This window comes from Apodemus sylvaticus, chromosome 6 (assembly GCF_947179515.1).
Source record: "Apodemus sylvaticus chromosome 6, mApoSyl1.1, whole genome shotgun sequence".
Classification (NCBI taxonomy): domain Eukaryota; kingdom Metazoa; phylum Chordata; class Mammalia; order Rodentia; family Muridae; genus Apodemus; species Apodemus sylvaticus.
This window is the reverse complement of record NC_067477.1, coordinates 83318172-83345343: the sequence shown is the minus strand read 5'-3', so window position 1 is coordinate 83345343 and position 27172 is coordinate 83318172. Positions and strand designations below refer to the sequence as shown.

At 39.8% G+C, this 27172-nt stretch overlaps 1 protein-coding gene across 1 annotated transcript in view; it reads right to left on the bottom strand.

Annotated features, from left to right (window-relative positions):
• Positions 1–27172, bottom strand: part of Scin (scinderin) — a 75214-nt gene that overhangs the window by 35504 nt on the left and 12538 nt on the right. The window contains exon 4 of the mRNA XM_052185920.1: positions 11922–12071. Coding sequence (XP_052041880.1) covers positions 11922–12071 — 150 coding nt within the window. The remainder of the gene's footprint in view (positions 1–11921; positions 12072–27172) is intronic.

The following is a 27172-nucleotide window of genomic DNA, read 5'->3' as shown; positions in this document are numbered from 1 at the left end:
TTGTGTGTGTGTTGTGTGTGTGTGTTTGTGTGTGTGTGTTTGTGTGTGTGTTTGTGTGTGTGTGTGTGTGTGTTTGTGTGTGTGTTTGTGTGTGTGTGTTTGTGTGTGTATGTTTGTGTGTGTGTATGTGTGTGTGTGTGTGTATGTGCTATACTACAAAGTGAAGGTGGACCTGTTTATCCCTGTCTAAGCAAAGCAGAGACCCTACATGATCAGCATGGCAGTGGTTGGCAATGGCCTGAAGAAAGAACAGAAAAGTCACTTCCTCCATTTGAGTTATCTCTGTATTTTTACTATGTGTATAAATGCCACAAGAACTTGGTGATAAAATAAATTCCCTTCTCCTCCCATTGTTTAAATCTTACCTCCTCCAATAGTCTTGCACATAGGACTTTATTTTAGCAAGGTGAGAGATATGAGTTAGGCAAGATTTACTCTAGGAGTGTCTGAGGTGTACCAATCCCATAGAAGACAGCAGGAGCTATAACCCTTAACAAGTTAGCTTTTGGCCTATGTTCAGTTAGCTTTCAGTGCAGGGATGTATGTGGGTTTCCCTGGTCCTGGACAAGTACCTGTGTCGGCAGGAAACACTAGATGAGCCATGGTCAGGCAGTTACTTCACATTTGAGCAAATAAGAGAAAGGAGTGAATACACACCCACTCATTGTCGGTGTTCTGAGTTACACAAATAGAAGAAAGAGAGATTGCAGGATGTGTTAGGCATCCTAGCAGCAGACCAGCCCAGTCTCTGATGGACTGAACTCTGAACCACCTGACAGGAGAACTTAGAATATTGTTGCACAAAGGCCTTTTAGCAAATCAATTACAGTGTACCCAAACAAATCTCTCCTGACCTAGGTTCTTAGGGAGCCATTACCTAAGCAATCACAGCCATTTTAAGAAGTCTAGGTTTGCCAGGAATGTCTTAATGACTGGGGTCATGCTAAGGTTCTAAGATTCCCAAAGAAAAGCAACCCCACACCTTTAGAAAACAATCACCGAGTATATACAAGAGATTACTTCAAGGTTGAGTGACCATCACTCCAGAGGAAATGCCAGGTACAAAGGCTCTTCTAAAAATCTATTATAAGTCATTTTTACAATCCAGATAGATTTAAAGAGACTGTGAGGGTTCTGAGTCTCAGCTTTTGTTGTTGTTGTTGGTGGTGGTGGTGGTGGTGATATTTGAGACAGGGTTTCTCTGTGTAGCCCTGGCTGTCCTGGAGCTCACTATAGACCAGGTTAACATCTAACTCACAGTGATCCACTGTCCCTGCTTAAAGGTGTGTGCCACCACCACCCAGTTACACAATTTTTTAAAAAGCATCTGATCTTCAAAAGACCAGTGGCCTGTCCCCAAAGCTGTTTCTCTTTCATAACATCTCTGAGCCTCTTCCCTCAGTAACTAACCCCTTTTTTTTTATTTTCACCAACTTTAGAGAAGGTTTCCGTAGGAGAACCATCAAGCCTGTTGAGTGGAGAGGTGCAGAACAGACTGCCTCCAGTTTCTCTCTAAGAGGCAAATCTACACAATTGTCTCTCAGGAGGAACACCAGCTACACTTGCATGGTCATTGCTTTCTCTCATTTCATGCATGCAAGTAGTTTTTATCATCGGCCTCTCCCCTTTAAAAGAAGGTGGAGAACCCATTAGGATAGCTTCAGTTTTAATGACAAAACCTCCTTTATTGACAAAATCCAGAAAAATTCCAAGCACCAAAATTTAATTTAGCACACTGGACATAGCTTCCATATTCTTGGGTAGGTTGGAAAGTATCTGTGCTTGTGCCTTTTGCACAAGACTAAGAAGAATGTTTGTTTTAAGACAATGCCTATCCCAGTGATCGTAAATCCAAGGCATCAAGGGAGAAGATCAGCTGAACACCGGTGAAGGTTCCAGCTGCTCCACCCATGGCAAGCATCCTGCTATTGAGACTACAAATGACGAGAGAGAAGGTACAAAGTACAGCAAACTTATCCAAACTGTCTGGCAAAGGGCTCCAGGTTACAGGACACCCTAGGCATCCCGGGGTTCTAGACAGTCAAGAACATAGCCCTAAGCCTGGCATGGAGGTCTCGGGTCTCTAGTCTCAGCATTTGAGAGGCTTGGGCAAGAGGATGGCTGCCAAGTTTGAGAATAGTCTGAGTACTACATCAGCCTGAAGTCTTACCAGAAATTAATTAGTTAATTAATTAAACAGAGAAGAATGTTTACTGTGGAAGGATTCCCCCAATGACTTAGGCTCATTCTCACACAGGCTAATCCCAAAGCCTCTTGAGAACTCATTTTTCTCATCTACAAAGAGAAGACATGCAGGAGTTCCCATGGCTCTGCCCGGGCCGTCCTTGTCCTGCCTCAGAAGTCATTGGGAGATTGTGTCTGAAATGTGAAAGAAAGCCTTCTCTCCTCCAGACAGTATCAGCAGTTACAAGGCTGTGCATGCTAGCCCACAAGCTTGCTGGCAGTTCTGAGTAATGAACCTCCAAAGAATGTCCCTGTACTGCTGCGAGATAGTCTTGCAGGTTGAACATTGTAGTCGCCTCAGCCTTCCAGGGGCCAGCTCCCAAACACGTTCCGCAACACCGCTGGAACTGAGATCCAGCAACACCGCTGGAACTGAGGTCCAGCAACTGCTCTAGAAATCACTAACATGTGGCTGCCACATTTGACCCTTACCTGTGCTGTCAGGAGCAGCTTCCAGATCACAGCAGTCCTGTCTCTGAGTCACAGCCCAAAGGAGAGCGTAATAATATCTACGTCACAGAACTGCTGTTACCAAAGCAGCTCCTTCTGTTAAGCCCACGGAAGGTGCCGCTCACAATAACATCTATTTAATTATGCAATTTCTAATTGATGAAAAGGTATGCTATCAAGATAATTGCAATGAGGATGAGTGAGGACTAAGGAGAAAATCCATCCTATGATGAGCAGGCTCTGTCCTTACAGACCACTGTTCAGGGAGTTCCAAGGCAGACAGTGAGCCTCGCCAGACAACTGAAGTGGCTTCCCTGCTCGCTCCCAGACAGTTCCTAAATACTCTGTCTCATGTACCTGCATCCTGTTATTAAAATTTTATTTTCACTAATCGTAAATGTTTTAATTTAGTCACTCTAACAAACACTAGTATTTAATCTCTAGAGTATCCACAGCCTAGAACTTCATTTAACAGTGCATTTACACAGAGCTTGCAGTCTACAGATAGGAGCACATTTTCCTTTTGGTCATATGGTAGTATCTTTTTCAAGATTAATAGAAAATATGGGCTCTCTAAAACCTGAGTTATCCTAATGGTATCCCCTCCCTTTATAAATGGCATGATACTCTATTTACATGAACAATGGTTTCCTTATAAGGTCAACTAAAATTTTATTTTCCTAAGTATACTATAATTTTTTCAAACATATCTCCAAAATTGTGGTGCAGTAGATACCCACATGACCATGACTGCAATAACACCAATCTGTACAAATACTGTTGACATAATCCTGCTATGACTCATTGAGACCCTTGGCTCTGGGCAAAGTGTTAACACCATAGTCAGACATCTTCCACTCCAGGGATATCTTTATGCTACAGAAGCAGATTTCTTCATGGCATTAAACCAATGCTAATCATAAAATAAATACTACAAGGAAATGAGTAGATGGATCATGAAACTTTTTAAATATCCAGGCTCAGAACATTCTTAGCACAAGATATAACAGGAAGCTGACATAAACTTACTGATACTGGTCATTGCTTTATACTTCAAAATTATGTCATTTATAAGACAATTGCAAAGGAGCATAAACAATTAAATAGGAAATGTGGCCATTGATATCTGGGGTTGGTTAATCTTTAGCAAAAGAGACTAAAGAGGAATTGGCTTCCTAGTAGTTCTTTATTAATATTGATAACATATAATCAATGTTATGATAACAATAGAAACACTAAGCTGACAGAGATAAAGCCCACCATTCTAGTTCAGCATTTATGGTAGTTTATTTAATTTAATATTTACATTAGCTTATTGGTTCAAACATATCCTGCGGAGGCCACGTTTCACTGTTCCCCTGAGCTATTCACTAGGTCTACCTGTCTTGGAATTGTATCATCCCACTGACAGGCTCTCCTGCTAGTCTCTCACTTCCATGGCAAAATGTGATTGCCATGTAGTATCAAGTCATGATGACCCTATAAAGGTGGTATCTTAATCAGCAAGGTCACAAGTCTCCTTGTTGAACTTTGATGAGACAACAATTACCAAAGTATATTGTCTCTTTATTGCAACATATGGTTGACTATGCTATTACCTCTACATCATTTATCTTGGTTCAGAATTTTTAAATTCCTCCCATCGGAAGAATTTGATAAGGAGCAAAATGCATATCAGAGTTAAATAAATAACAAAAATTCAAATAATAGATTCAATGAATTAAATGACCAAGTCAAGCCTGGTGGTGCGGGCCTGTAATTCCAGATACTCTGAAGACTAAAGCAGGAGGACTGAATGTTGAAAGCCGGGCTTGGCCACAGAGTGACGTCAAGGTCAGCCTGGGTAACTTAGTGAGGTCCAATGACAACATCAAGGGGGAAAGGAGGGAAGGGGAATCACACAGTGGGAGAGATCACTGGCCTAACATGGTTAAGGCCCTGGAGTCAATCCTCAATACTGACAAAAATAGAACAACTAACTTAATGTTGCTTTGAACAGTGTTTGGCAATAAACGTCAGTAGCTACAGCAACTATACTGTACTGTTTGCCACTGCGCTTGCTTGGCTCTCTGTTATTCAGACTGTCACTGCTTTAAAGGAAAATGGAAGAAAATATCTCCTCACAATGGGACAGTGAGAAGAAAGGGGAAGGCACCTGCTTTCTGGTACCTCTGGCACTCCATCTATTCTGTGCAGGTAATGCAGCCTCAGGAGCAATCTAGACAGGAGTGGCAAATGTTTGATCCCTTTAACTAGATTATTTTGAACAGTAAACTGTCAATGAGAAAGTCCTCTCCCACCCAACTCTCCTAATAACATTGTTTCAATCAGATAATAAGCTCTGGTGACCATCTCTCATGTACCAGCTGCCATGCTACAGAAATGGAAGATTTCAAAATATTTAAGACATAGTTCAGTTTCTCAAGGACTTATAAAAAGGTCCTGGAGGGCAGAGGAAGAATCAAGGCAGAGCTCAGCACTACTGCAAAAGCACACAAAGACAAACATGGCTGTGTGGTAGACCCAACAGACTTCTCAGGCAACGCACACTTCCATTTCTACAAAACGCAGTTTTAACTAACAATGAAACAAATGAGATAGCTGCTGAAAACAGTTTAAGGAGTGTGGGTTTTTTATTCTTCTCTTATACAATGCTTTTTTACTGCTTCCTCCCCTCTCTCCACTTAACCTCCCCTCCCTCCTCTTGTGATTTTTCTCACATGTGTATTTTAGACACAGAACAATCTTAGGTCTTTCTTATATTTGTGAAACTCAAAACGCCCATGTTTGTTCTCTGATAAAAGAAGCAGGGTAGTTTGTATTCTTATTAATAGTATTTACCAATGAAGCTTTAAAGAGTTTAAAAAACTGTGTACATTGTTGAAAAGTGATTAAAAACTCTCACACCAGCACCCTGGTTTTATTATTACACTTCTTTGGTTGACTTCATTCTGACTCAACAAAGAAAATGAGGAATGGTTTCATCTAATCGATAGTATTCCCTAGGAAATAATGCCCCATCTCTATAGAGGACATGTAAGAAACTATCAGTTTGAGTTAAATGACAAGTTGTTTTAGTTAAAAGATTAACACACAAATCCTCGGTCTGGAAGGGTGGGTATGTGTTTAGAGCACACACCGCGCTTGCAGAGAACTGGAGTTTGGTTCCCAGCACCTATCAGGTTTGACCAAATCCTACATCTCCATATTCTAGTCTGATCTTTCCTAGTACCTTACATGCTGAAATGCGCAGTACAGGTGGATGATATATATACAACTGTCCCAAAACTGAAGTCGTCAAGTTCAAAATCATCCCAATTTCTATAAACGGAAGCACTGAAGCTGTGTCAGAGCTTCAGAAAGATCAAAAATACATACATAGGCCTTTATGTTTAGTTGGGGGAAGGAAAAGACATAAACTAGAAAAAAACAAACTGAAGCTCTAGAGCTGTGTAGTTCTGTGGGGTTCTAGCTTTCAGTTTAGGTCGGAGTGGTAGGCAATGTGCTGACAGATCTTGAAGGAGCAATACTAGAGTGATAACCAGGCCAAGTGTCCACTGCCAGTGGACAGCAGTGCTGTAGCTTACAGGGAGAGGTGGTTCAGAGTTTTATGGCTGCTGAACAATATATAGGAAGCTGATTTGACCTAGGAAGGAAATTTTTACAGAAGGGGAACTATGCCTTGCTATCAAAGGAACAGCCAGCTTTAGACAACAGCTGCATACATTCCAGCCCTCAGGACCCCATCTGGGACGCATGCTGTCTGCTGGGAATGTGGATTTATGTTTCAGTCACCACGATTATCTCAATTACTTTTTGTAACCATCTACCAAAACAAATACTAGCCAAATATGTGAACTGTTCTCATCAAAATACCAATTATTCCTATATAAATGTAGTTGATCTTACAATGTATTTCGATCAAGAATATGGCTTTGTTCATATATTTGCCAACACTGTCATCTCAACCATTAGAGAAGAATGGCTCAGTCTCTCGTATATGTACTTTGTACTATCACAGCACTAATAAGTAATGTGTTCAAGCTGTGAGAGGTACTCAAATAATCTAAATTATTCACCTCCCGTCTTTACTTAAGTGACTCCCAGATCTGTCCATATTAAACATCCAATCAGCTTACAAAGAGACTGGATAAGCTATTTTATTAGTATTATTTGTAGCTAAGAAAAACAATAACACCCCAATTCATTGACTTGGAGAGGCTTTAGAGGTTAATCTATTTGTGACTATCAGAGGGCATGAAATATAAAATTCATAAGCCTTCCATCAGAAATGACACCCTGCTCTGGGAAGTATGTGCTCCTTAGCACCCATCCTCACCCTTCCCTTTTCTAGTGCTTAGCTCCTCTGCTAGACAGGAAAATAAGCTGAGACTTCAATCTTTCTGGGAACGAACCTTTGGCGGTTTGAATGAGAAAGGCCCCCAGAGGCACATATTTTGAACATTTAGTTCCTGGTGGGTGGACTTTTTAGGAAAGATTCGGAGGTGTGGCCTTGTTGGAGGAGATGTGTCACTGGCGTAGGCTTTGAGTTTTCAAAAGCCCAAGCCAGGCCCAGTCTCCTCTCTCTGCTTCCAACTCAAGGATCAGATGTAATCTCTAGCTTGCCTGCCTGCCTGCCTGCCTGCCTGCCACCGTGCATTCTACGATGACAATCACAGACTAACTCTCTGAAACTATAAGCAGGCCCCTGATTAAATGCTTCCTTTTATAAGTTGTCTTGGCCGTGATGTCTTGGTCTTGATGTCTTGTCATAGCAATAGAATAGTAACTAAGACAAAATCCCAATGCTCAACAAACACCATGAGACACAATATGGCTTTCCTCCCAATTTTCTTTCTCTATAGAGAATCCAAAACAATGTTTGAACATATAACTTTGCAAAAAGTTATTTTTATAAAAACAAGAGAGGAGCCAGCTCAGTCCCTCAGCAGCTCCTGCATCTCCTGAACTGTTTTTTCTTTTGTTTTGTTTTTTTTTTTTTTTTTTTTTTTTTTTTTTTGGTTTTTTCGAGACAGGCTTTCTCTGTATAGCCCTGGCTGTTCTGGAACTCACTTTGTAGACCAGGCTGGCCTCGAACTCAGAAACCAGCCTGCCTGTGCTTCCCAAGTACTGGGATTAAAGGCGTGCACCACCACTGCCCAGCTTCCTGAAATGTTTTTACAGCTAGTATTTGCCACAAGCATTTATAATGATTATATAGTCAAGTTCATTACATTATATTTTAAAAGAATCTTTCTGAATTAGAAAACAACTTGCCCCACCTTTAGTCTCTCAGATGCTGCCCAAGAAGTTCGTAATCAGATAGAGAAATTATCTTTCTCCTTGGGCCATCTTTCTGCTTCCTTCCTAATGTTTAAAGATTACAGACAAGGGATAAGCTTGGGGCCTTAGAGTTAGTGAACTATTCAATTTCCCTTCAGTAGTTATTTAAATATGAAAAGAAGAAAGCAGGGAAAATCTTTACATAATTTATGTGCAGCCTTTCATGATAAATACTACGCAGCAAATGTGAGTAGGTGGAGTTTTAGTGGCTTCCTCACATAGGATTGCTCTCAGGCATATGGGGTATTGGAGGTGCAAAACACAGCAGAGAATAGAACAGCCACACACTCTGTGTCCCCAGATAGTCTTGTGTCGTTACCATGTCCTGCCTGCCCTGTAATTTTGCTCTACAAAGTACTTTAGTCTGAGCTAAGGCATATTTAAATTGTGTGAAATAATGGATCAGCAAACAAATAAGCCAGGCAGTGATGGTGCATGCTTTTAATCCCAGCACTTGGGAGGCAGAGGCAGGCAGATTTCTGTGTTCAAGGCCAGCCTGGTCTATGGATGAGTTCCAAGACAGTCAGGGCTATACAGAGAAACCCTGTCTTGAAAAAAACAAAAAACAAACAAAAAAAACAAAAAACAAACAAACAAATAACCCAGGGGCTATGGCTGTGTTCTGCACATACCCAAGCCCTGAGCATTAAGTACATAGTCATGGACAATCACAAACACATGATCATTCAGTGATTGGAAAAGCTTTGATTTTAAGGCTTCACTAACTTTCTCATGCAGACATTTAAAGTTTCTAGAGTTAAGGAACTTAAAATATCCTCTGCACTCATGAATTGGGGTGAAATGTAAAGGGTATTTGGACAGATGTTTAGATTTTCAGACCCCGCTAACAAGATCACTATTTCGTTAGTTTCAAAAGAAGAAATGACATTTCATTGTCTTATACAAGCAGACTGGGGTGCAAACTATGGACCATTTCTGGGTTGTATGTTATAGAGAACTTTGGCTCCCTCCAAAAAAATTTATTTTAATGCATAAAATAAAATACAAAAAAATATAATAAAAAACAATTATATTGGAATACAACTATCAATCACACTATCATCTACCTACTGGTCATGTTTTGTTTTGAGATAGTGTCATGTAGCCCAGGATGGACTTGAACTTGCCAGGTGGCCAAGAGTAACCTTGAGTCCTTGATCTCTTCCCTTCACCTCCCAAAAGTAGAGATTCAATTTACTGTGCTATTTCTGGGTCATAAATATATCTTTAAGAAACCAGTTAATATATGAGCTTCTTCCAAGTGTAGTGGAGTACACCCTTAATCCTAGCACTTGGGAGGCAGAGGCAGGATGATCTCTGTGAGTTAGAGGCTAGCCTGGTCTACATGATGAGTACCAAGACAGCCAGAGCGAGGTAGAGAGACCCTGTATCAAAAGAAAAAACAAAACAACAAAAAACACCATCTTCTCCATAAGCTCATTAAACAACATTACTAAACGACAGATATCAAAAATAACCACCAAGGTATGATGGAGCTAACTGCTATTTTGAGGTTATCCACAGTAACTGAATTGTGGTCTGAATAGTCACAGGAACAGTCATACTACTCTGGTTAGCTGCATTCACAATTTGAGGAAATGCCACATTCACAAGTGCATGAAAATAAAGTTGTAATTTTTCCAACCGAGTTGAGATCTTGGATTCGATTGTCACGGTTACCAACTCTAAAAATTCTAGGAGTTAATATGACAGTAATCACATAAGTGCGTAGTCAGTTCACCAAATGAGCCCTGTTGCAATCAGGCTGCAAAACAGCCATGACAGAAAGCCACTGTCCTTTTAGTTAAGGAAGGCCTTCACTTCAGTTCACTTCAGTTCACTGTGCCCTTAAGAGCTGTGAGAGAGGGTGCAGCACAGATACTATGTTGTGCACGTGTGTTTAGGAATTAAAAAACCCAAACAAGAAGTCTCTGAAATGCAAAGAGCATCTTAGAAGTTGGAACTCTTTTCTACCCTCTAGGATTTCAAAGTTCAATTTGTATTTTTAGGTTTTATTTGCCTTTTATTAGTATTTTCATATTTTAACACTACAACTCAGTGTATTGAAAGTTCAAACTTTCTTCTTCGTTTTTTTTTTGTTTTTTGGGGTTTTTTTTGTTTTTGTTTTTTGTTTTTTTTTAAAGAAACGCAATAAGCAAGGACCCCAAGTGTGGGCATGCCCAGCTGTGTCACTGTGACACAGGTACTTGTCAGAGATTACTGTCATAGTAAAGTACCGTGTCTTGGTTAGGGTTTCTATTATTTTGATAAAACACCATGACTGAAAGCAACTTGGCGAGGAAGGGTTTCGTTCAGCCCACATGTTCTGATCACAATCCATCATAAAAGGGAAGCAGGGCAGAAACTCAAGGCAGGAACTGAAGCAATGGTTCTGTGGAGAACCACTGCTTGTGAGCTTGCTCCTCAGGCCTGTTTTCTCATATCATCCAGGACCACCTACCAAGGTATGTGTGATACCAGCCCCCTGTAGGATGGGCCTGGGTTGGCCCTTCCCACATCAATCATCAGTTAGGAATATATGTATCACAGACTTGCCCATGGACTACATGATGGGAGCATTTTCTCAACCGAGGTTCCTTTTTCCCAAATGAATCTTGCTTGTGTTATTTTGACATAAGAATTAGTCAGCACATAAAGGGTTAGTTCTGTAGAGCTATGGATATTGAACTTGCAAATTCACTAAAAACTATAGTCAAATCATAAATATCCTATTTATAAGACAAGATTTTTAGCTTGGTTAGAATATATATTAAAAAATTGAGATATTTAACACCTTGGTACAAGAGTTTCCATCCTTTTTAAAACTTATTTTTGAGGGCTGGAGAGATGGCTCAGTGGTTAAGACCCCTGATTATTTTTCCAGAGGTCCTGAGTCCAATTTCTAGTAACCACACATGGTGGCTCACAACTGTCTATAACAGAATCTAACGCTCTCTTCTGGTGTGTCTGAAGAGAGCTACAGTGTACTCATATACATTAAAAAAAATAAAGTCCTCCTGTGTTCCCACACACACAAATTATTTTTTTAAAAAAACTTATTTTTATTTTATTAGTTTTGTGTGTGCCAATATTTTGCCTGCTTGCATATCTGTGTACTACATACATGCCTGGCCTGCAGAGGCTACGAGGGCTCATTGGATCCACTGGAACTAGAGTTACAGATGGTTGTGAACTGCCGTTCCCAGCCATGTGTGTTAGGAATCGAGCCTGAGTCCCCTAGAAGAGCAGCCAGTGCTCTTAACAGGTGAGCTATTTGTTCAGCCCCAGATATTTCATTCTTTAAGGAAGTAGTTGTAACATTTTATGTTAAAGAAAATCAGTACAATTAAAAAGGAATTAAACCTAGATGATTAAACTATTATATACTTCGAAATAATGTAAGGATGCTCAGTGGTCGATGATCTTCTTGCCTGTCACACTCAAGGTACCAACATTGAAAAGAGGAAAAAGGAAGATAAGTACAATCAACAGATCTTGAGAGGAAGGAGACATTACTGAGTCCCCATGACACCAAGACTTACGTATCCTTGGTGTTTTTAAAATCTAATCACTACCCATTTGATAATATGTTTGATCCCACCCCCTTCCCCTAGTCTCATTCTTTCTTTCTCTCTCTCTCTCTCTCTCTCTCTCTCTCTCTCTCTCTCTCTCTCTCTCTCTCTCTCTCTCTCTCCAGTCTCTCTGTCTCTGTCTTTTTCTCTGTTTGTCTCTCTTAGTCTGTGTGTATGTGTGTCTTAGTGCTTCTCTCTCTCTCTCTGTCTCTCTCTCTCTCTGTCTCTCTCTCTCTCTCTCACACACACACACACACACACACACATACACACTTGTCTATGGCTCAGACTTTGACAGACAAATCACAATACCTCCAGGAGCTCTGATGGTTCACTTCCTTCTTCCACCACAATGAGCTGAGATCTTCCCTTCCTCTCATTGTCCCGGATGCCAATGGCCACCTGGCTTGCCTTCAGACGCTCATATTTGTTGCAAGAGGAGCCACACCACTGGTAAATTTCCTAAAAAAAAAAAAAAAAAAAAAAAAAAAAAAAGCAGGCAAATCATTTGACCTGAAATATACACAGAGGACTTTCAGCCTTTGTGTGAACCTACTGGTGATTAATAAAGATAGTTTTGTAAAGATACAGAACCTTAATAATAATATAAAATATATAATAAAATAAAGAGGATGATAGTAGAATATCAAAGTACAAAGAGTAAGTGTCTTTAGAATGCTCAAACATGAATCAAACACCAGTATCACACACCCTTTGCCACAGCTCAGAGAACATCAAGGAAGAAGAGGGTGGAAATATCTTGAGAGTCAGAGGTCAGGGAAAGCTGAGGTGAAACTGTCTGCTGAAATTGCGGGACTACTAAACTCATGAACCCACAGCAGCTGTGGCTATTTACACAAGGTCTGTACAAGATAACATAGTCAAAACTCCAGCATGGACTCAGGAGGGGTGCATAGCTCCACACCTAGTTGAGGAATCAATGACAGTTGGTAGCTATGAGGAGAGAAAATCAGTTTTCTTTAGGGGTGTGTCCAGTGGGTGGGCCCACACCCGTGTGTATAAGGGCAGCACTAATTAGATTTAGTGGATTGTAAAAAAAAGAAAGAAAGAAAGAAACAAACAAACAAACAAACAAACAAAAGAAAACAAAACACGAAGTTGGGAGGGGACCATGGGAGTGGTCTGGGAGGAGTTGGGAGAGAACAGTGAGAAAGTGCCTTGGGTTATGTATAGAACTCTCAAAGAATAAATATGAAGATTATATTTTTTTTAAAAAAAATTAAAATCAGATACTATTAAGGTATATAAATATTTATATACTCATCTACATTTTATTGACTTGATAGCATTTTTTAAATTTTATTCGATATATTTTTTATTTACATTTCAAATGATTTCCCCTTTTCTGGTTCCCCACTCCCTGTAAGTCATATAAGCCCCCCCCCTTCCCTCCCCCTGTTCTCCCACCCATCCCTTCCCACTTCCCTGTTCTGGTTTTGTCTTATACTGCTACACTGGGTCTTTCCAGAACTAGGGGCCACTCCTCTGTTCTTCTTGTACCTCATTTGAAGTGTGGATTATGTTTTGCATATTCCAGTTTTCCAAGCTAATATCCACTTATTAGTGAGTGCATACCATGATTGATCTTTTGAGACTGGGTTACCTCACTTAGTATGATGTTCTCCAGCTCCATCCGTTTGCCTAAGAATTTCAAGAATTCATTGTTTCTAATGGCTGAATAGTACTCCATTGTGTATATATACCATATTTTTTGCATCCATTCTTCTGTTGAGGGATACCTAGGTTCTTTCCAGCTTCTGGCTATTATAAATAGGGCTGCTATTAACATAGTACAACATGTATCCTTATTACATGCTGGGGAATCCTCTGGGTATATGCCCAGGAGTGGTGTAGCAGGATCTTTTGGAAGTGACATGCCCAGTTTTCTGAGGGACTGCCAGACTTATTTCCAGAGTGGTTGTACTAATTTGCAACCCCACCAGCAGTGGAGGAGTGTTCCTCTTTCTGCACAGCCTCGCCAACATCTGCTGTCTCCTGAGTTTTTAATCTTAGCCATTCTGACTGGTGTAAGGTGAAATCTCAGGGTTGTTTGATTTGCATTTCCCTGATGACTAATGAAGTTGAGCATTTTTTAAGATGTTTCTCCGCCAGACTTGATAGCATTATAAAGAAAGCATTTAAATGAAAAATATATAGCATCATTCTTTTATGTCTATATCTATTAACTATAGTTCATAAAAGTAAATTTACATAGATTAGTTAGATTAAAATCTATGAGTGCCTTATTTCAGAAGTGTGGTCAAAATTTGTTAAAGTATCAAACTTTGATGGTCATAAATTTGATATAACACTCTCATAAAATAATTTATTCATTTGCTTATTTTTTTAAATTAGCCAATACAATTTATACAGAACAATACTGTTAAATAGGATCAAAAATATGCATATTACATGGAACCTTAATATATATGCACATATATACATATATATATATATGTATTATTGAATAACTAAAGCTATGAAACTAAGATACCTAAAATCACCCAACAATTTTTATCAAAAACCATAAAAGGAGTTAATGACCTTTTCCTCAGTAGTGATTCATTTTAATAATTATTTACAAAAAGAATAAAAACCTACATGCACATGAATTGTAATTACTATGTGATCTTAGTGAGGCATAACAAAGCTATTAAATACTCAATAGTAGGAAAAGCTCTTTAAATTAAGATGCATAGAAAGAAATGGAGACTAAAACTACTCTTAACAGAAATAGAAAAAGTCATTTGTAATAGCAGAGATTATATTATGTGTAATTTGGGTTGAAATATTACAGATTGAACTTTGGTAACAGCAATCATAATATATACAGCTACAACCATAAAATAAAGACATTTGAAAATTTTTTGTGATTATAATATAATTGCTTCAGTTTCTCCTTCCCTTTCTTCCCTCCAAATCCTCCTGTAAGTCCTTGCTCTCTAAGAAGAAGATATTTTATCAAAAAGAATGTAGTTTAACAAATGAAAGAAGTTAGTCGTTTCCCAGGCTCCTAGCCTAGCACAGGGGTCTGAATTATCTCACACTATCTGGGTGGTAGAAACCTACAGGAACTTCCTGTGTGGGTAGTCTAGCAGCAGACCAAACCACTGAGCATGCTCCTAATATCAGGAGGTCCCATGGTTCCGTACTATAGAAAGGTTAGAACAGGGCGACGATAGGAAAGAAAGAACATCAATAGTGGGATTGCTATGCAACTGGCATACAGGATGCTCAGAGATGAACACCAAGGTGCGTGTTCTAATGCAATGTGGAAACAATTCAGGTAAACTTAATAAAGCAAGCCACAGAACAACACAGTTAAGTAGAGTCAAAAATATGCATTGCCTACAAAGAAAGGTATTTAAGGAGACATAGCTTTAAGTATAGACGCATGACTATCTAGAGAGAAACCCACCAGTGTCCCATTCACTCATTTATGTAGAGCCCTGTGCAAGGGCATTTCCAGAGAAAGGGAATTAAATACACCGAAGCCACTAGGAGATTCTATGCAGAGAGACACCTGCCCTAACATTTGCACCACTGTTGCTCTTCAACTTCTGCGAGTCTCACCTGGAGAACTGTGGAGACTAGGTACCCTGGCAGCAAAATGTGGGGGAGAGGAAGTGTGAGCAAGGAGGGCTGGGGCAACCGCTGCTTGGTATGACAGTGTGTTTGCAGATTTTGAGTGTATTCAATCATATAATATCTAATATGTTATGTATATTACATGTAATATATATTAAAACCAAAATGAAAGGACACTCAAAACTCTAAGATATCTTCACTTCAGAGTCAGTTTGTCATCCAAAGGCAGTGCACAAAAATGGGACAAGCTTTGAACAACATGGGCTTGCAACTGTCTTTCAAATGCTCCTCTTTCTCATGGTCCCACCTGACTTAATCCAGGGTCCTGAATGGGAAAGCTAGAGAAAGGACCCAAGGAGCTGAAGGGGTTTGCAGCAATAGGAGGAACAACAATATGAACCAACCAGTACCACCAGAAGTCCCAGGGACTAAACCACCAACCAAAGAGTACACATGGAGGGACCCATGGCTCCGGATGCATAGGCAGCAGAGGATGGCCTTATTGAATATCAAAGGGAGGAGAGACCCCTGGTCCTGAAAAGGCTCAGTGCAGCAGTGTAGGGAAATACCAGGACAGGGAAGAGGGAGGGGGATGATTGGGGAACAGGGAGAGGGGAGAGGGCTTATGGGACTTTCTGGGGGTAGGGGGAACCAGGAAAGGGGAAATCATTTGAAATGTAGATAAAGGATATATCTAATTTAAAAAAAGAATAAAGCATCTCTATTGGTAACTTGAACTTTGGTAAGAAATACTAAGAACTTTGTTGTGTTCCATTTTATTCTGTAATATGATGTCATTCCTCGGGATCCTCAAGGCATATCTCTTTCCTGTTTATAACAGGGTGTATTACTATTATTTCCTTCCTAGCCCCTTTCTGAACCTGCACATTGGAATTCAAGGCATACGTGCAGAACCACTTGAATTCCACACCAAGGTCAGCAATTACAATGCATGAAAACACGTGGTTTCCAATGACTATTAGTCACTGAAACTACTCAACAGAGCAGAAAGGGCATTTAAAAAAAAATACAGAACTATATACAGAGATGGAAGCTTCTGTTGCTATCACACTTCAAACCACTCTGTAGTATAAAAACACAGACATTCCTGATATTAGAAACATGTTTAATTATTTGGTCTGTCTCAAGATTGCCTTCACAGAAATCCCTACCCTGAGAGACTTTCTGAGAACAGCACATTGAAAGTTCTCTAGGAGATTCCAGCACTCACTAGCATCAAAACCGTTGCCAGTCACCTTGGGCACACAGTATATACATGGAGCCCAGATCACCATTCAGGCAAGCACAGCCCAGGGTCTTAGCTCAGAGTCCTTTCCCTACCCCAGTTGATGACAGTTTGCAAATAATTCCCTTCATAGTAGATGCAAGAAAGTAAACTTGAGTGTTGATATTTTATATTACAATAAATAAAGTGGATCAAAATTAACTCTCTAGGTTCCTCAGATTAATTAGTAACTTTCATAATAGATTTTTTTCCAGTTATATAATCATCTAGCTTATGTTTATATTATATATCAAATTAATTATATTAAAAAGACTTAAGCTTTAATTAAGGTCATTCTTTAAACTCTTCTGACTTTTTACCATTGAAAACAAAAGAAAACATATCACTTATCTATAAATGACATATGATGAAAAGATACATATTTATCTCATTACATAACTCCTTTGTATAAATGACCTCTCATCGATTTCAGAGAGTTATATAAAATCAGACTTGTATTACCATCTCTAAAGCCTTATGGAAACTTAGTAAAATGTATGTAAGTTGTCTGATAATGATAATTTTACAAACATTATTTATAACAAAATTTAATAATGATCTACAGATTCCAAAATCTTAACTGTATTTTTGGATGAAGTTTTTAATGTGCTTATCAATTCACAAATAAAATCAGTTATCACTTGTATAAAATATCACTATTGCTTAAAGAGACTAGTTTCTATTTAGTTCTAATTAGGAAAAAAGGGTAAGAATTATTCATGTTTAAAACAGTAATAGATTCAAGTGAAATTTTCCTTTGAACTTCAAAATGATTAAACAACTAAAGTTTTAAAAAACAACAGCCTTATTTTGGCATGTAAGTGTATGACCCATGTGTTACTTACTATGTATTCTCTTCATCATATTTATGGACATGGAATGCATTTTCTTACTAAATTTGATTTTCAATGGTAAAAAGTCAAAAGTCAAAAGTCAAAACTCAGAAGAGTTTGAAGAATCACCTTAATTAAAGTTTAGTCTGTTTAAACTAATTAATTTGATATGCAAATAGCTGACTGACTTCTGGCAATAATGTGTAAAAGCTTGCTTTAGTAGCATAAACAGAATTTTAGCAATCCCTTCCATTTACACAGCTTACTCTTTACTACATGACGCTGCGTCTAGGGTGCTTTCACTTTAACAGAGCTCTGCTCTGTGGAAACAGTGTAGACGCTGCTATTAATAAACCACACTGCCCAATACTCGTTCTGTTCAGGGGTAGACAGTAAGGCTGCTTAACCTTCCCACACAAGGTCGCTTTGTATTCAGTTGGCACCGTGCTTTAATAAACTCTACTATAACTCTGCTTGGTCTGTTTTCTAGACTTGCTTTAAAAAGCAATTCTGTATAGAACTGTAATAAAAAACAGGAGATGTCTGGATGGACATGATAGTGTAATATGTACCATTTTAGAAAAAGTTCTGCTATAATCTTTGTTACTTTGTTTATAATACTACCTAACTGAAAACCTTCCATCAGTCTGAGTGTATGAGGCACTGAAAATTATAAAATAAACATGGTTTCAGAGGCAACTGTTACACCTTTTAAGCTACCAAGGCATTTAGCAAATATTAGATGTATTTCTTTGGGCACAGAATATTAAAAAAAAAAAACTGTAAATCTGGACACATCCACACAGTTTGGAATGATGTTTGTTTACCTCTTTGGCTGTTGATATACATATTGCCCATGCATACTGTGGTAGTTTGAAAGAAAAAGGCCCTATAGGGAGTGGCATCATTAGGAGGTGTGGCCTTGTTGGAGTAAGTGTGACCGTTTTAGATGAGGTGTGTCACTGAGGGAGGGCCTTGAAGTCTCAGAAGTTCAAGCCATGCCATTGTGACTCGATCTCTTCCTGCTGCCAGCCAGTCCAGATGTAGGACTCTCAGCTACCTCTCCAGCACCATGTTTCCCTGTGTGATGCTTGCTGCTATGCTGATAATTGACTAAACTTCTGAACTGTAAGCCAATACCAATTAAATGTTTTCCTCCATAAGAGTCCCTGTGGCCATGGTGTCTCTTCACAGAAGAGACGGATACCCTTCAGTCTGAGGGTATCATTGATACAGATATCCTTCAGTAGAAGTTCATAAACATTTACCATCGAAGCTGTTTTAGGAAAACAGAATTATTCTACATAACTGGAAAAGGAAGCAATAAGAACAGAAAGACAGCAATTAGACTGACCCATGAGTAACCAGAAATAGAAACAAGCAAATGATGACTTTAAGAATCAGGTACATTTGAGTAAGGGATGCCTATTACTTATCTACACAAGCAGCAGTTTCAACTATGTGGTCAAAGTTAATACATAAGACATCAAAGGGCAGGCAAACATCACTTGGGGACAGGAAATAAAAGCAAAAATAAACCAGTGCTCAATGATGCCTTTGGAAGTTAATTAAAAAGAACACAAAGCAGCTCACATCATGTTGACTCATGACACGGCAAAGATGGCAGAACTGCATCACAGCAGACTCTGGTTGCCAGGCTCAGCAGCACGAGCCTTTTTAAAGGCTGTTCGCTCTCACCAGCCCATACTTCTTTAAATGAAGAATAGAAGAAGAGAAAATGACATACCAGACCACTGAACACTTGATGACCAGAAGCAACTACATCTTAATTTGGGCAGAGCATCAGGAAAGGAGAAGAATTGAGGATATTTAGAAAGACTAAGCCTGCAGGACTTATGGACAGTGCTACTGGGTAGTGCCCACGAGCAGTGGTTCTCAACCTGTGGGTCCTGCCCCCTGTAAGTGAGAGTTAGATGACTGGCAGCGTCACATAAGACTATAGACAAGCAGATATATTAACATTACAATTCATAACAGCAACAAAATTATTGTTATGAAGTAGCAATGAGAACAATCTTATGGTTGGAAGTCACCACAACATGAGGAACTGTATTAAAGGATCACAACATTGGGAAGGTTGAGAACCACTCCACTAGAGGCTCAAAGAAAGAAGAAAGAACCTGGACAGTTCTGGCTTGTCTGCTGATAGTGATGCCACCCACTGATTCCAGGTGCACAGCTTCAAGAAGTTTCTTGTCCCCATATCAGAGAGAGTAGGTGAATTGTTTATCTGTACTAACAACGTGTTTGGCAAATCAAAGACCCTTTATACAGTCATGCTTTATCAAAAGCCTTTTCCAATAACCATATACATGGTGACTCAGCTATTCGAATGACTTGTACAGCCTTGTGCCTATGACCCTGAACTATCCAGCACTATCAGATAGTTCCCATCCTGAAGTGATTGTCAACATGCACAGTACCTTAGAAGAAACAACCCAAGGAGCAGGAGCTTATAATATGATCCATGCCAAAGTGTCACCCCAAGCTTGAAACTCAAAATCCTTTGGGATCTAGTGATAAGCTCAGCATTTAAAAAAATTTTCCAAAATATTTAAACAGAAAGACACGAGTAAGACTTAAATTAAAAATTCTAACATCATCAGTCTTTCTTAGGGCTCTAGCCCGTGTTCATCAACTCTAGTGAGACTGTACCTTGTCCAGTATGTTCCCTTTCTACCCTGTCGCACTGTGTACCTCATAGTTAGAGGTCAAAAGTCACCTGCTCATCACCTAACTCCACTCATTATGCGTATATTCAATGCTGTTGGTCCCTGCTTTTACTGCAGGCCTTTGTGTAAGGATTTAGAATGAGTTAATGTTTCTTCTTATCCTTTCTTCTTACCACAAGCCTCTCCTCTTATGAAACTTTGTCTTAGGCATTACAGTGGAGAAAAGGCAAATCTATTCAGAACAAAGAACACTTGTCTGTCCTGTCTATTTTATTTTTAAACTAAGATTTTCTTTTATGTAGAGCAAAAATAAAATTCCGAAAACTCATAGCTTTAATTTTTAAAATATGTTATTTTGCCGAGGGGGAAAAAAAAGCCTCCTGTTTTTTTGTCAACAGAAAGGTTGAATGAAGGACATCATGTGTAAGAGGCAAGTCCTCTCCCACCAAGCCACAGCCTCGACTGAAGGAGTGCTTCTTCAGAGAAGAGAATGATGGTTGGAAAGATGGTTTGGATACCAAGAAGCATAGTCTTTCCCTTAAGTGCTAGAATGACTAGGAACCACAGTTCCTAATTCTTAGGTAAAAATATAATGCTTTATATATATATACATATATATATATATATATATGTGTGTGTGTGTGTGTGTGTGTGTGTGTGCATACATACATGCATGCATATATCCATATATATGTATATATACATAAATATATATATATATAAATGATGTGGCATAAGGGAAGTAAGAGAAGCAGAAAGCGGACCAGAAGCAGTGACCCAGGACACTTGCCCTCAGTGCACTTAATATCAGCATAATTTGGATAAGCACCACAGCCCAGGATGTGACTGGGAAGTACCAGAGCCTTTAAGAGACAGGACCTACCAGGAGTCTAGAGTTAAGAAAGTTGCATGCCCTTCAAGCAGATACTGAGATCCCAGCCGCTCTCTTCTTCCACTCTGCTTTTCATTGTATAAGCTAAGTTATTTCCTCCTTAGGACATTCTCACCATGACCCTCTCTCATACAGGCCCAAAGCAATGGGATCTAGCGACCAAGAACTGAAACCACAAGCCCAAACAGGCCTTTACTCTTCTCAAGTTAATTACCTGAGGGACTTTTGTTGAAGGTAAACAAAGATGACTAAATGCATCACTCACATAGCCATCCATCCTTGAGCCTGATTATCAGGGCAGAAATGATCATGGGACATGGTCCAGACAATCAGGCCACAGTGGAATGTGGGCAAAGTGGCTCAGCCCTCTACCATGGCATGGAAAAAGCTAAGCAGCAATCCGAGTGAGGCAGTGCTGAAAGAGGCAGGGAAAGCCTTGTGGCTCAGATGAGAACGAGGCACCAGGGACCAAGACCAGCCCAGGGACATTCCATAGCAGAGGTTTTAAGGAAAGAAGCCAAAGCACAGAGCTGGGCACAGCGGGACCCAACCACAATCCCACCCTGGTATTGGAAGGTGAGGGAGGGCAAGAGGATCAGAAGTTCAAGGTCAACCTTGGCCACATGAGTTTGAGTCCAATGTGAGCTGCAATAAGATCACATCTCAACATGATCTTATTTTGTTCAAAAAATAGTAGAAAATCACATAGTAGCTTTTCCCCAGCACTTGGGAAACTGAGGCAGGAGGGTTGGAAGCTTGAGATAAACCTCAGCTACATAGATAAATTCCAGGCCAGCTTAAACTACAGAAATAGTCCATGACTGAAAAATAGACAGACAGACAGAGAGACACACACTCACACACACACACACACATACACACATGGAGGGAGAGAGGGAGGGAGGGAAGGAGGAAGGGAGGGAAGGAGGGAAGGAGAGAGAGAGAGAGAGGCCAAAACAATAAATAGAACCACACTGTTACAGTGAAGTTTCTATGTAAGTTAAGGTTAGTTAGTCTCCTACTTCCATGCCCAATCTCATCCTACCCCAGACCACAATATCGTGTGTGTGTGTGTGTGTGTGTGTGTGTGTGTGTGTGTGTGTGTGTGTGTGTTATTTAGATTTTAGATCCTCCCATGAGAAGACAAGTCAGACTGAGTTGTAGTCAAAAATAAACATGCTCCCACAGATCCGCATTTGTAGCAGTATCTGCTGAATGTCTAAGAGTCCAGGGCATTATACTAGGAACAAATCCATTCAGTGAACCCGGTGAGTGAGTGAATGGAGAGGGACTGTAAGAAATGCCTTGAGAGGCAGGTTCTGTGTGGTGACAAGAGATGGATAAGCAGACACCTTACACCACAGGTGGGGCAAGGAAGCAGAGAAGAAGGAGGTCAGAGAGCAACCTGTGAAGAAGGTGACATCTGGGATGTCAATATGAGCGTGAGATGCTGGTGGGTGTTTGCTGAAGAAAGGTGTCACCCAAGAGGAAAATATTCTAGGCCATCTGAAACTATTCTGGAAGACATCTGGAGGGGAAGGGTCACACAGTGTCTTGTACACACATAGTAGCAATGGTGACATAAGGATGGCAATACTAGAATAGACCTGGAGAGTGATTAGCTGAAGGGGCACCAAGGGAGAAGTTATCAGCATGACTCCTGGTTATTGAGTTTGGCAACCCTGAAGCAAAGTGACTCCATTCTTAAGTTAAGGACAACAGGAGAAGAAACTATTTGAAATGAGGGTAAAGTTGATGGCCGTCTTTTCTTATTTAATTAGTTTATTAAGATTTTTTTAACTTATTTAGTTTAAGGGTCTCATGATACATATAAGTTGAAATTGAAACATGTAGGCAAGCCAAACATATCTGCAGCTCCTCGGGGCTAGACTATGAAATTGGGAATTACCAGTGCATGACAGCTGCATTATCGTGGGAGTGAGTGCAATCCAAATGAATGCGTGATAACAATAAAGTAATTAAAAGTGGTGTCCCTTTTTAAAATGCTCAGTAGTCGGTGGGCACACAGATCATGCAACAAGAGATGAGAAAGGGTAGCCTGAAGGAAGATGAGCAAGCCAGGCAAGGAGGGGAGCTGACGGCAAGAGAAACGCACAGTGCCCACCTCAGCCCAGAGACAGAGGGACAGGAAATGGAGGGTGTTCAAAGGCCACAGATGGCATCAATGATACCACAGAAGTCAGCTGCACGAAATGATAGGATTATAAATCAGATAGTGTGCACTGATGAATACGGAAGTAGAGACTTCTCTTTCAAAGCAAGGTGGCTGGACGTTGGGGGCGGGTGACTGATCACAGTCAGCAGAGAAGGGCAAAGCTCTGTGGCTGATCCAGTGGGTTAGCAAGTTAGCAAGGGAAACTGAGCTGGCAGAAGGGCAAGGTGAACTCAGCACAGGAATTCCCCTGGGGTGAGGCTTCATTCTCCACCTGTGGCTGACTCAGGGGTATTTGTGAAAGTTAACCTCATAGCCCAAACCTTGAGAGCACAGCCCCTCACAGCATGTTCGAATTCTGTAGTTACTGGCGCTTGGCTGTGATGTTTTGACACAGGGTCTCTCGTTATCTCAGGCTAACCTTGAACTCACTATGTAACTAAGGATGGCCCCTGAACCCCTCACCCACTTGCCTCTACCTCTCAGGCATTGGATCTGGTGAAGGTTCAACCACATCCCATTTTATTTTCTAACGGCATACCAAGATAACACAAATATAATTAATCATTCTCTAAAATATTCATGATTTTTTTTTAACTTTCATATTGACCAACTAAACTTATTGCTTTACAATCTTATGTCTCATGCTCAGCAATTCACATGGTGAGCCTAGGGAATGTCCCCACGGCCTACAATGCTATAAAAGAGCAAGTGGTTCTAAGGCCCATAGAATTCATGTTAGTAATTCGGTTTATCACAAAAGCTGCATTTCTCGAACACTATTTAAAACAGGACTTGAGGGCTGGAAAGATGGCTCAGCGGTTAAGAGCACTGACTGCTCTTCCGAAGGTCCCGAGTTAAAATCTCAGCAACCCCATGTTGGCTCACAATCATCCATAATAAGATCTGATGCCCTCTTCTGGTGTGTCTGGAGACAGCTAGAGGATACTTACATATAACAATAAATCTTTAGGCCAGAGTGAGCAGAGCCAGAGTTCAATTCCCAACAACCGCATGATGGCTCACAAGCATCAGCTCAGCTACAGTGTACTCATATACAGAAAATAAATAAATAATTTTTTTAATTAAAAAAAAAATAAAAACAGGACTTGAGTTGCACATATAAGCTAAGTTTTGTCCAGTTGGCTTTGGTTCAGTGAGCATTTAACTTGCATTTGTCATATGTGGGTGGTAAAGCAAGCCCAAGCTGCAACGGCTTTGTGTCTGTGCCCTCTAATGCAGATACTGGTCTGAATAATTAGCTCAAAGCTACCAGTGAAATATTCCTATGATATATTGAAATACATGGTTCAGAGAAACTTTGTCCAATGTCCTTCTTTGTTCACTGTACCGTGCCCCACAATAAAGTTATCAAGATAATCACAAGATCTTATCACAATTAGAAACATTTAGCAACATCAATGGGATAAAGGTTAGTAACTCAGACACGGACCTTCTGAGCATTTACTCTGAGTTTACTTTGGAGGATTCCTGCCTGAATATTCGTTTGCAGTGTAGGAAACATACATGCTATGAAAGCTAGCTAAGCACACTGCTTCCACATCCCATCTATGAAGCAGGAAAACTTGAGCTTTTATGAAGATAATTAACTACATAAAATAAGGATAATTTGAGAGCTGGAGAAATGGCTCAGCAGCTGATAGTGTATCTCTCTCCTACAGAGTTCAGTTGCTAACACTCACATTGGGTGGCCCACAGTCAACTGTAACTCTAGTTCTAGGGTACTCAGCACCTTCTGATCTCCTCGACATCTGTGCACATACTCATATATAAAGCAAAAGTGTATCTCCAAAATAAAGGTGTTTTATAGTTAAACAAAAATATGTCTTTGAGTTATGCATACCCTAATCGATCCTTTGAGGGTTTTTTGGGCCATATACCCAATGGCTGGCATTGACTATGAAAAGAAACACCTGTCACTGGGACCTCAACCTGTCTACCACAAGTAACTACCTAGCCCATTTTAGAACTCAATGTTTGTTCCATAAAACGATAATTTCATAAAAGCGACTTTCGGGAGAACCCCAGCCAGATAGATTTGTATTATCAGCTCTGAACTCAGCAGATTCTGAAATGTTGCAAGCCATTCAGCCCCACGCTATCTCACACAAGTTAGCTTTAACAAGTGACAAGACTGATACAGAGCTAGAAGCCCCAGGTCCCCTCTGAGGTCATCATGCAGCATAAGTCACTTGCACACACCTTCGAGGACTTTTGTTCCTTCAGAGAACAAAAATGTTGACTGCTATTTCTCAGTTGTAAGGCTGTCAGGTGGGAGTGAACCCTGTCAGCTGAGCTAGAGAGGGGACCAGAAGCCAGGTCAGGATATGGGAATACGAGAAAGGCAAGGTTCCGGAGTTAATCATTTGCCCAAAGTCAAAGGGTAGATTAGTCAGAAAGCTGAATTGGAAGCTATTCGAGATAATTAAATAGATAATGGCATTTGTGCAATTGCATAATACACCAAACTCAAAGAGCAAAAACTTGTGAGCATGATGAATCCCAGCTCTGGCAGGTGCCTCTTGTTTCAAGTCCCCAGAGATCCCCTAATCAAATACCTACCTTCACAGACCAGAACCTGAGAGCATCAGAACTCAAACTAGAACTGAGGTCTTCTATGTCTTTAAAGGTGATATGATTTCATATGCAAAACACATGTAAAAGACTTTTAAAATATGTGTTTAAAAGCTAAGTGTTGTTAAAACAACACTGCACAGGTTTGAGGGACAAGTGCAGGTGGTTTTTAGAACTGTGTGGCTTAATGATGCCTCTGGGCTCTTACCTACAATAAGAGGTATTTCTTTATTTTTGGTGATAATGAAGGTGTGGCCATCCTACTCAAAGCAATATACAAATTCAATGCAATCCCCACAAAGGTTCCAACACAATTCTTTACAAATCTTGAATGGACAATTTTCAGCTTCATATGAAAACACACGTACACATAAATACACACACACACATAACCCACCACTACCACAAGTAACTACCTCGCCCATTTTAGAACTCGATGTTTGCTCCATAAAATGATAATTTCATAAAAACTACTTTCAGGAGAAAGTCCCTCAAACTGTCCCTCAAACCTGTGCAGTGTTGTTTTAACAACACTTAGCTTTTAAACACATATTTTAAAAGCCTTTTACATGTGTTTTCCATATGAAATCATATCACTTTTAAAGACATAGAAGACCTCAGTTCTAATTTGAGTTATGATGCTCTCATAACAACAACAATATAAACCAGGATAGTTAAAACAAACCTGAATAATAAAAGAACTTCTGGAGGTATCACATAACCCCCCACACCTATTGGTGCCTGATTTTGACAAAACAGCCAGAAATACACACTGGAAAAATGAAAACACCTTCAAAAATGGTGCTGGTTTAACTGGATGTCTGCACATAGAAGAATACAAACAAACCCATTCTTATCATCCTCACAAAACTCAAGTCCAAGTGGATCAAAGACCCCAACATAAAATCAGACACATTGAATCTTATGGACGAGAAAGTGAGGGAATGGTCTTCAACTCAGTGGTATAGGAGAAGACTTTCTGAACAGGACAGCATTAGCATAGGCTCTAAGAGCAATAATTAATAAATGAGACTCATTTAACTAAAATGCTTATTAAAGCAAAGACTACTGTCATCCAGACAAAGCGACAGCCTACAGAATGGGAAAAAAAATTACCAACTCCACATCTGATAGAGAATTAATATCCAAAATATACAAAGAATTCAAGAAACTAAATATCAAAAAATTAAATAATCCAATTTAAAAATGAGGCACAGATCTAAACAAAGACTTTTCAATAGAAGAAATTCAAATGGCACAGAAACAAAGAAATATTCAGCATCCTGTACCATCAAAGAAATGCAAAACAAATCTACTTTGAGAATCCATCTTACATCTGCCAGAATGACTAAGATCAATAATACATCTGAGGACTCATGCTAGCAAGGATATGGACTAAGGAGAATATTCATTCATTGCTGATAGGACTGCAAATTTGAACAGCCAATATGGAAGTCAGTGTGGCAGTTCTTTAGAAAAATGG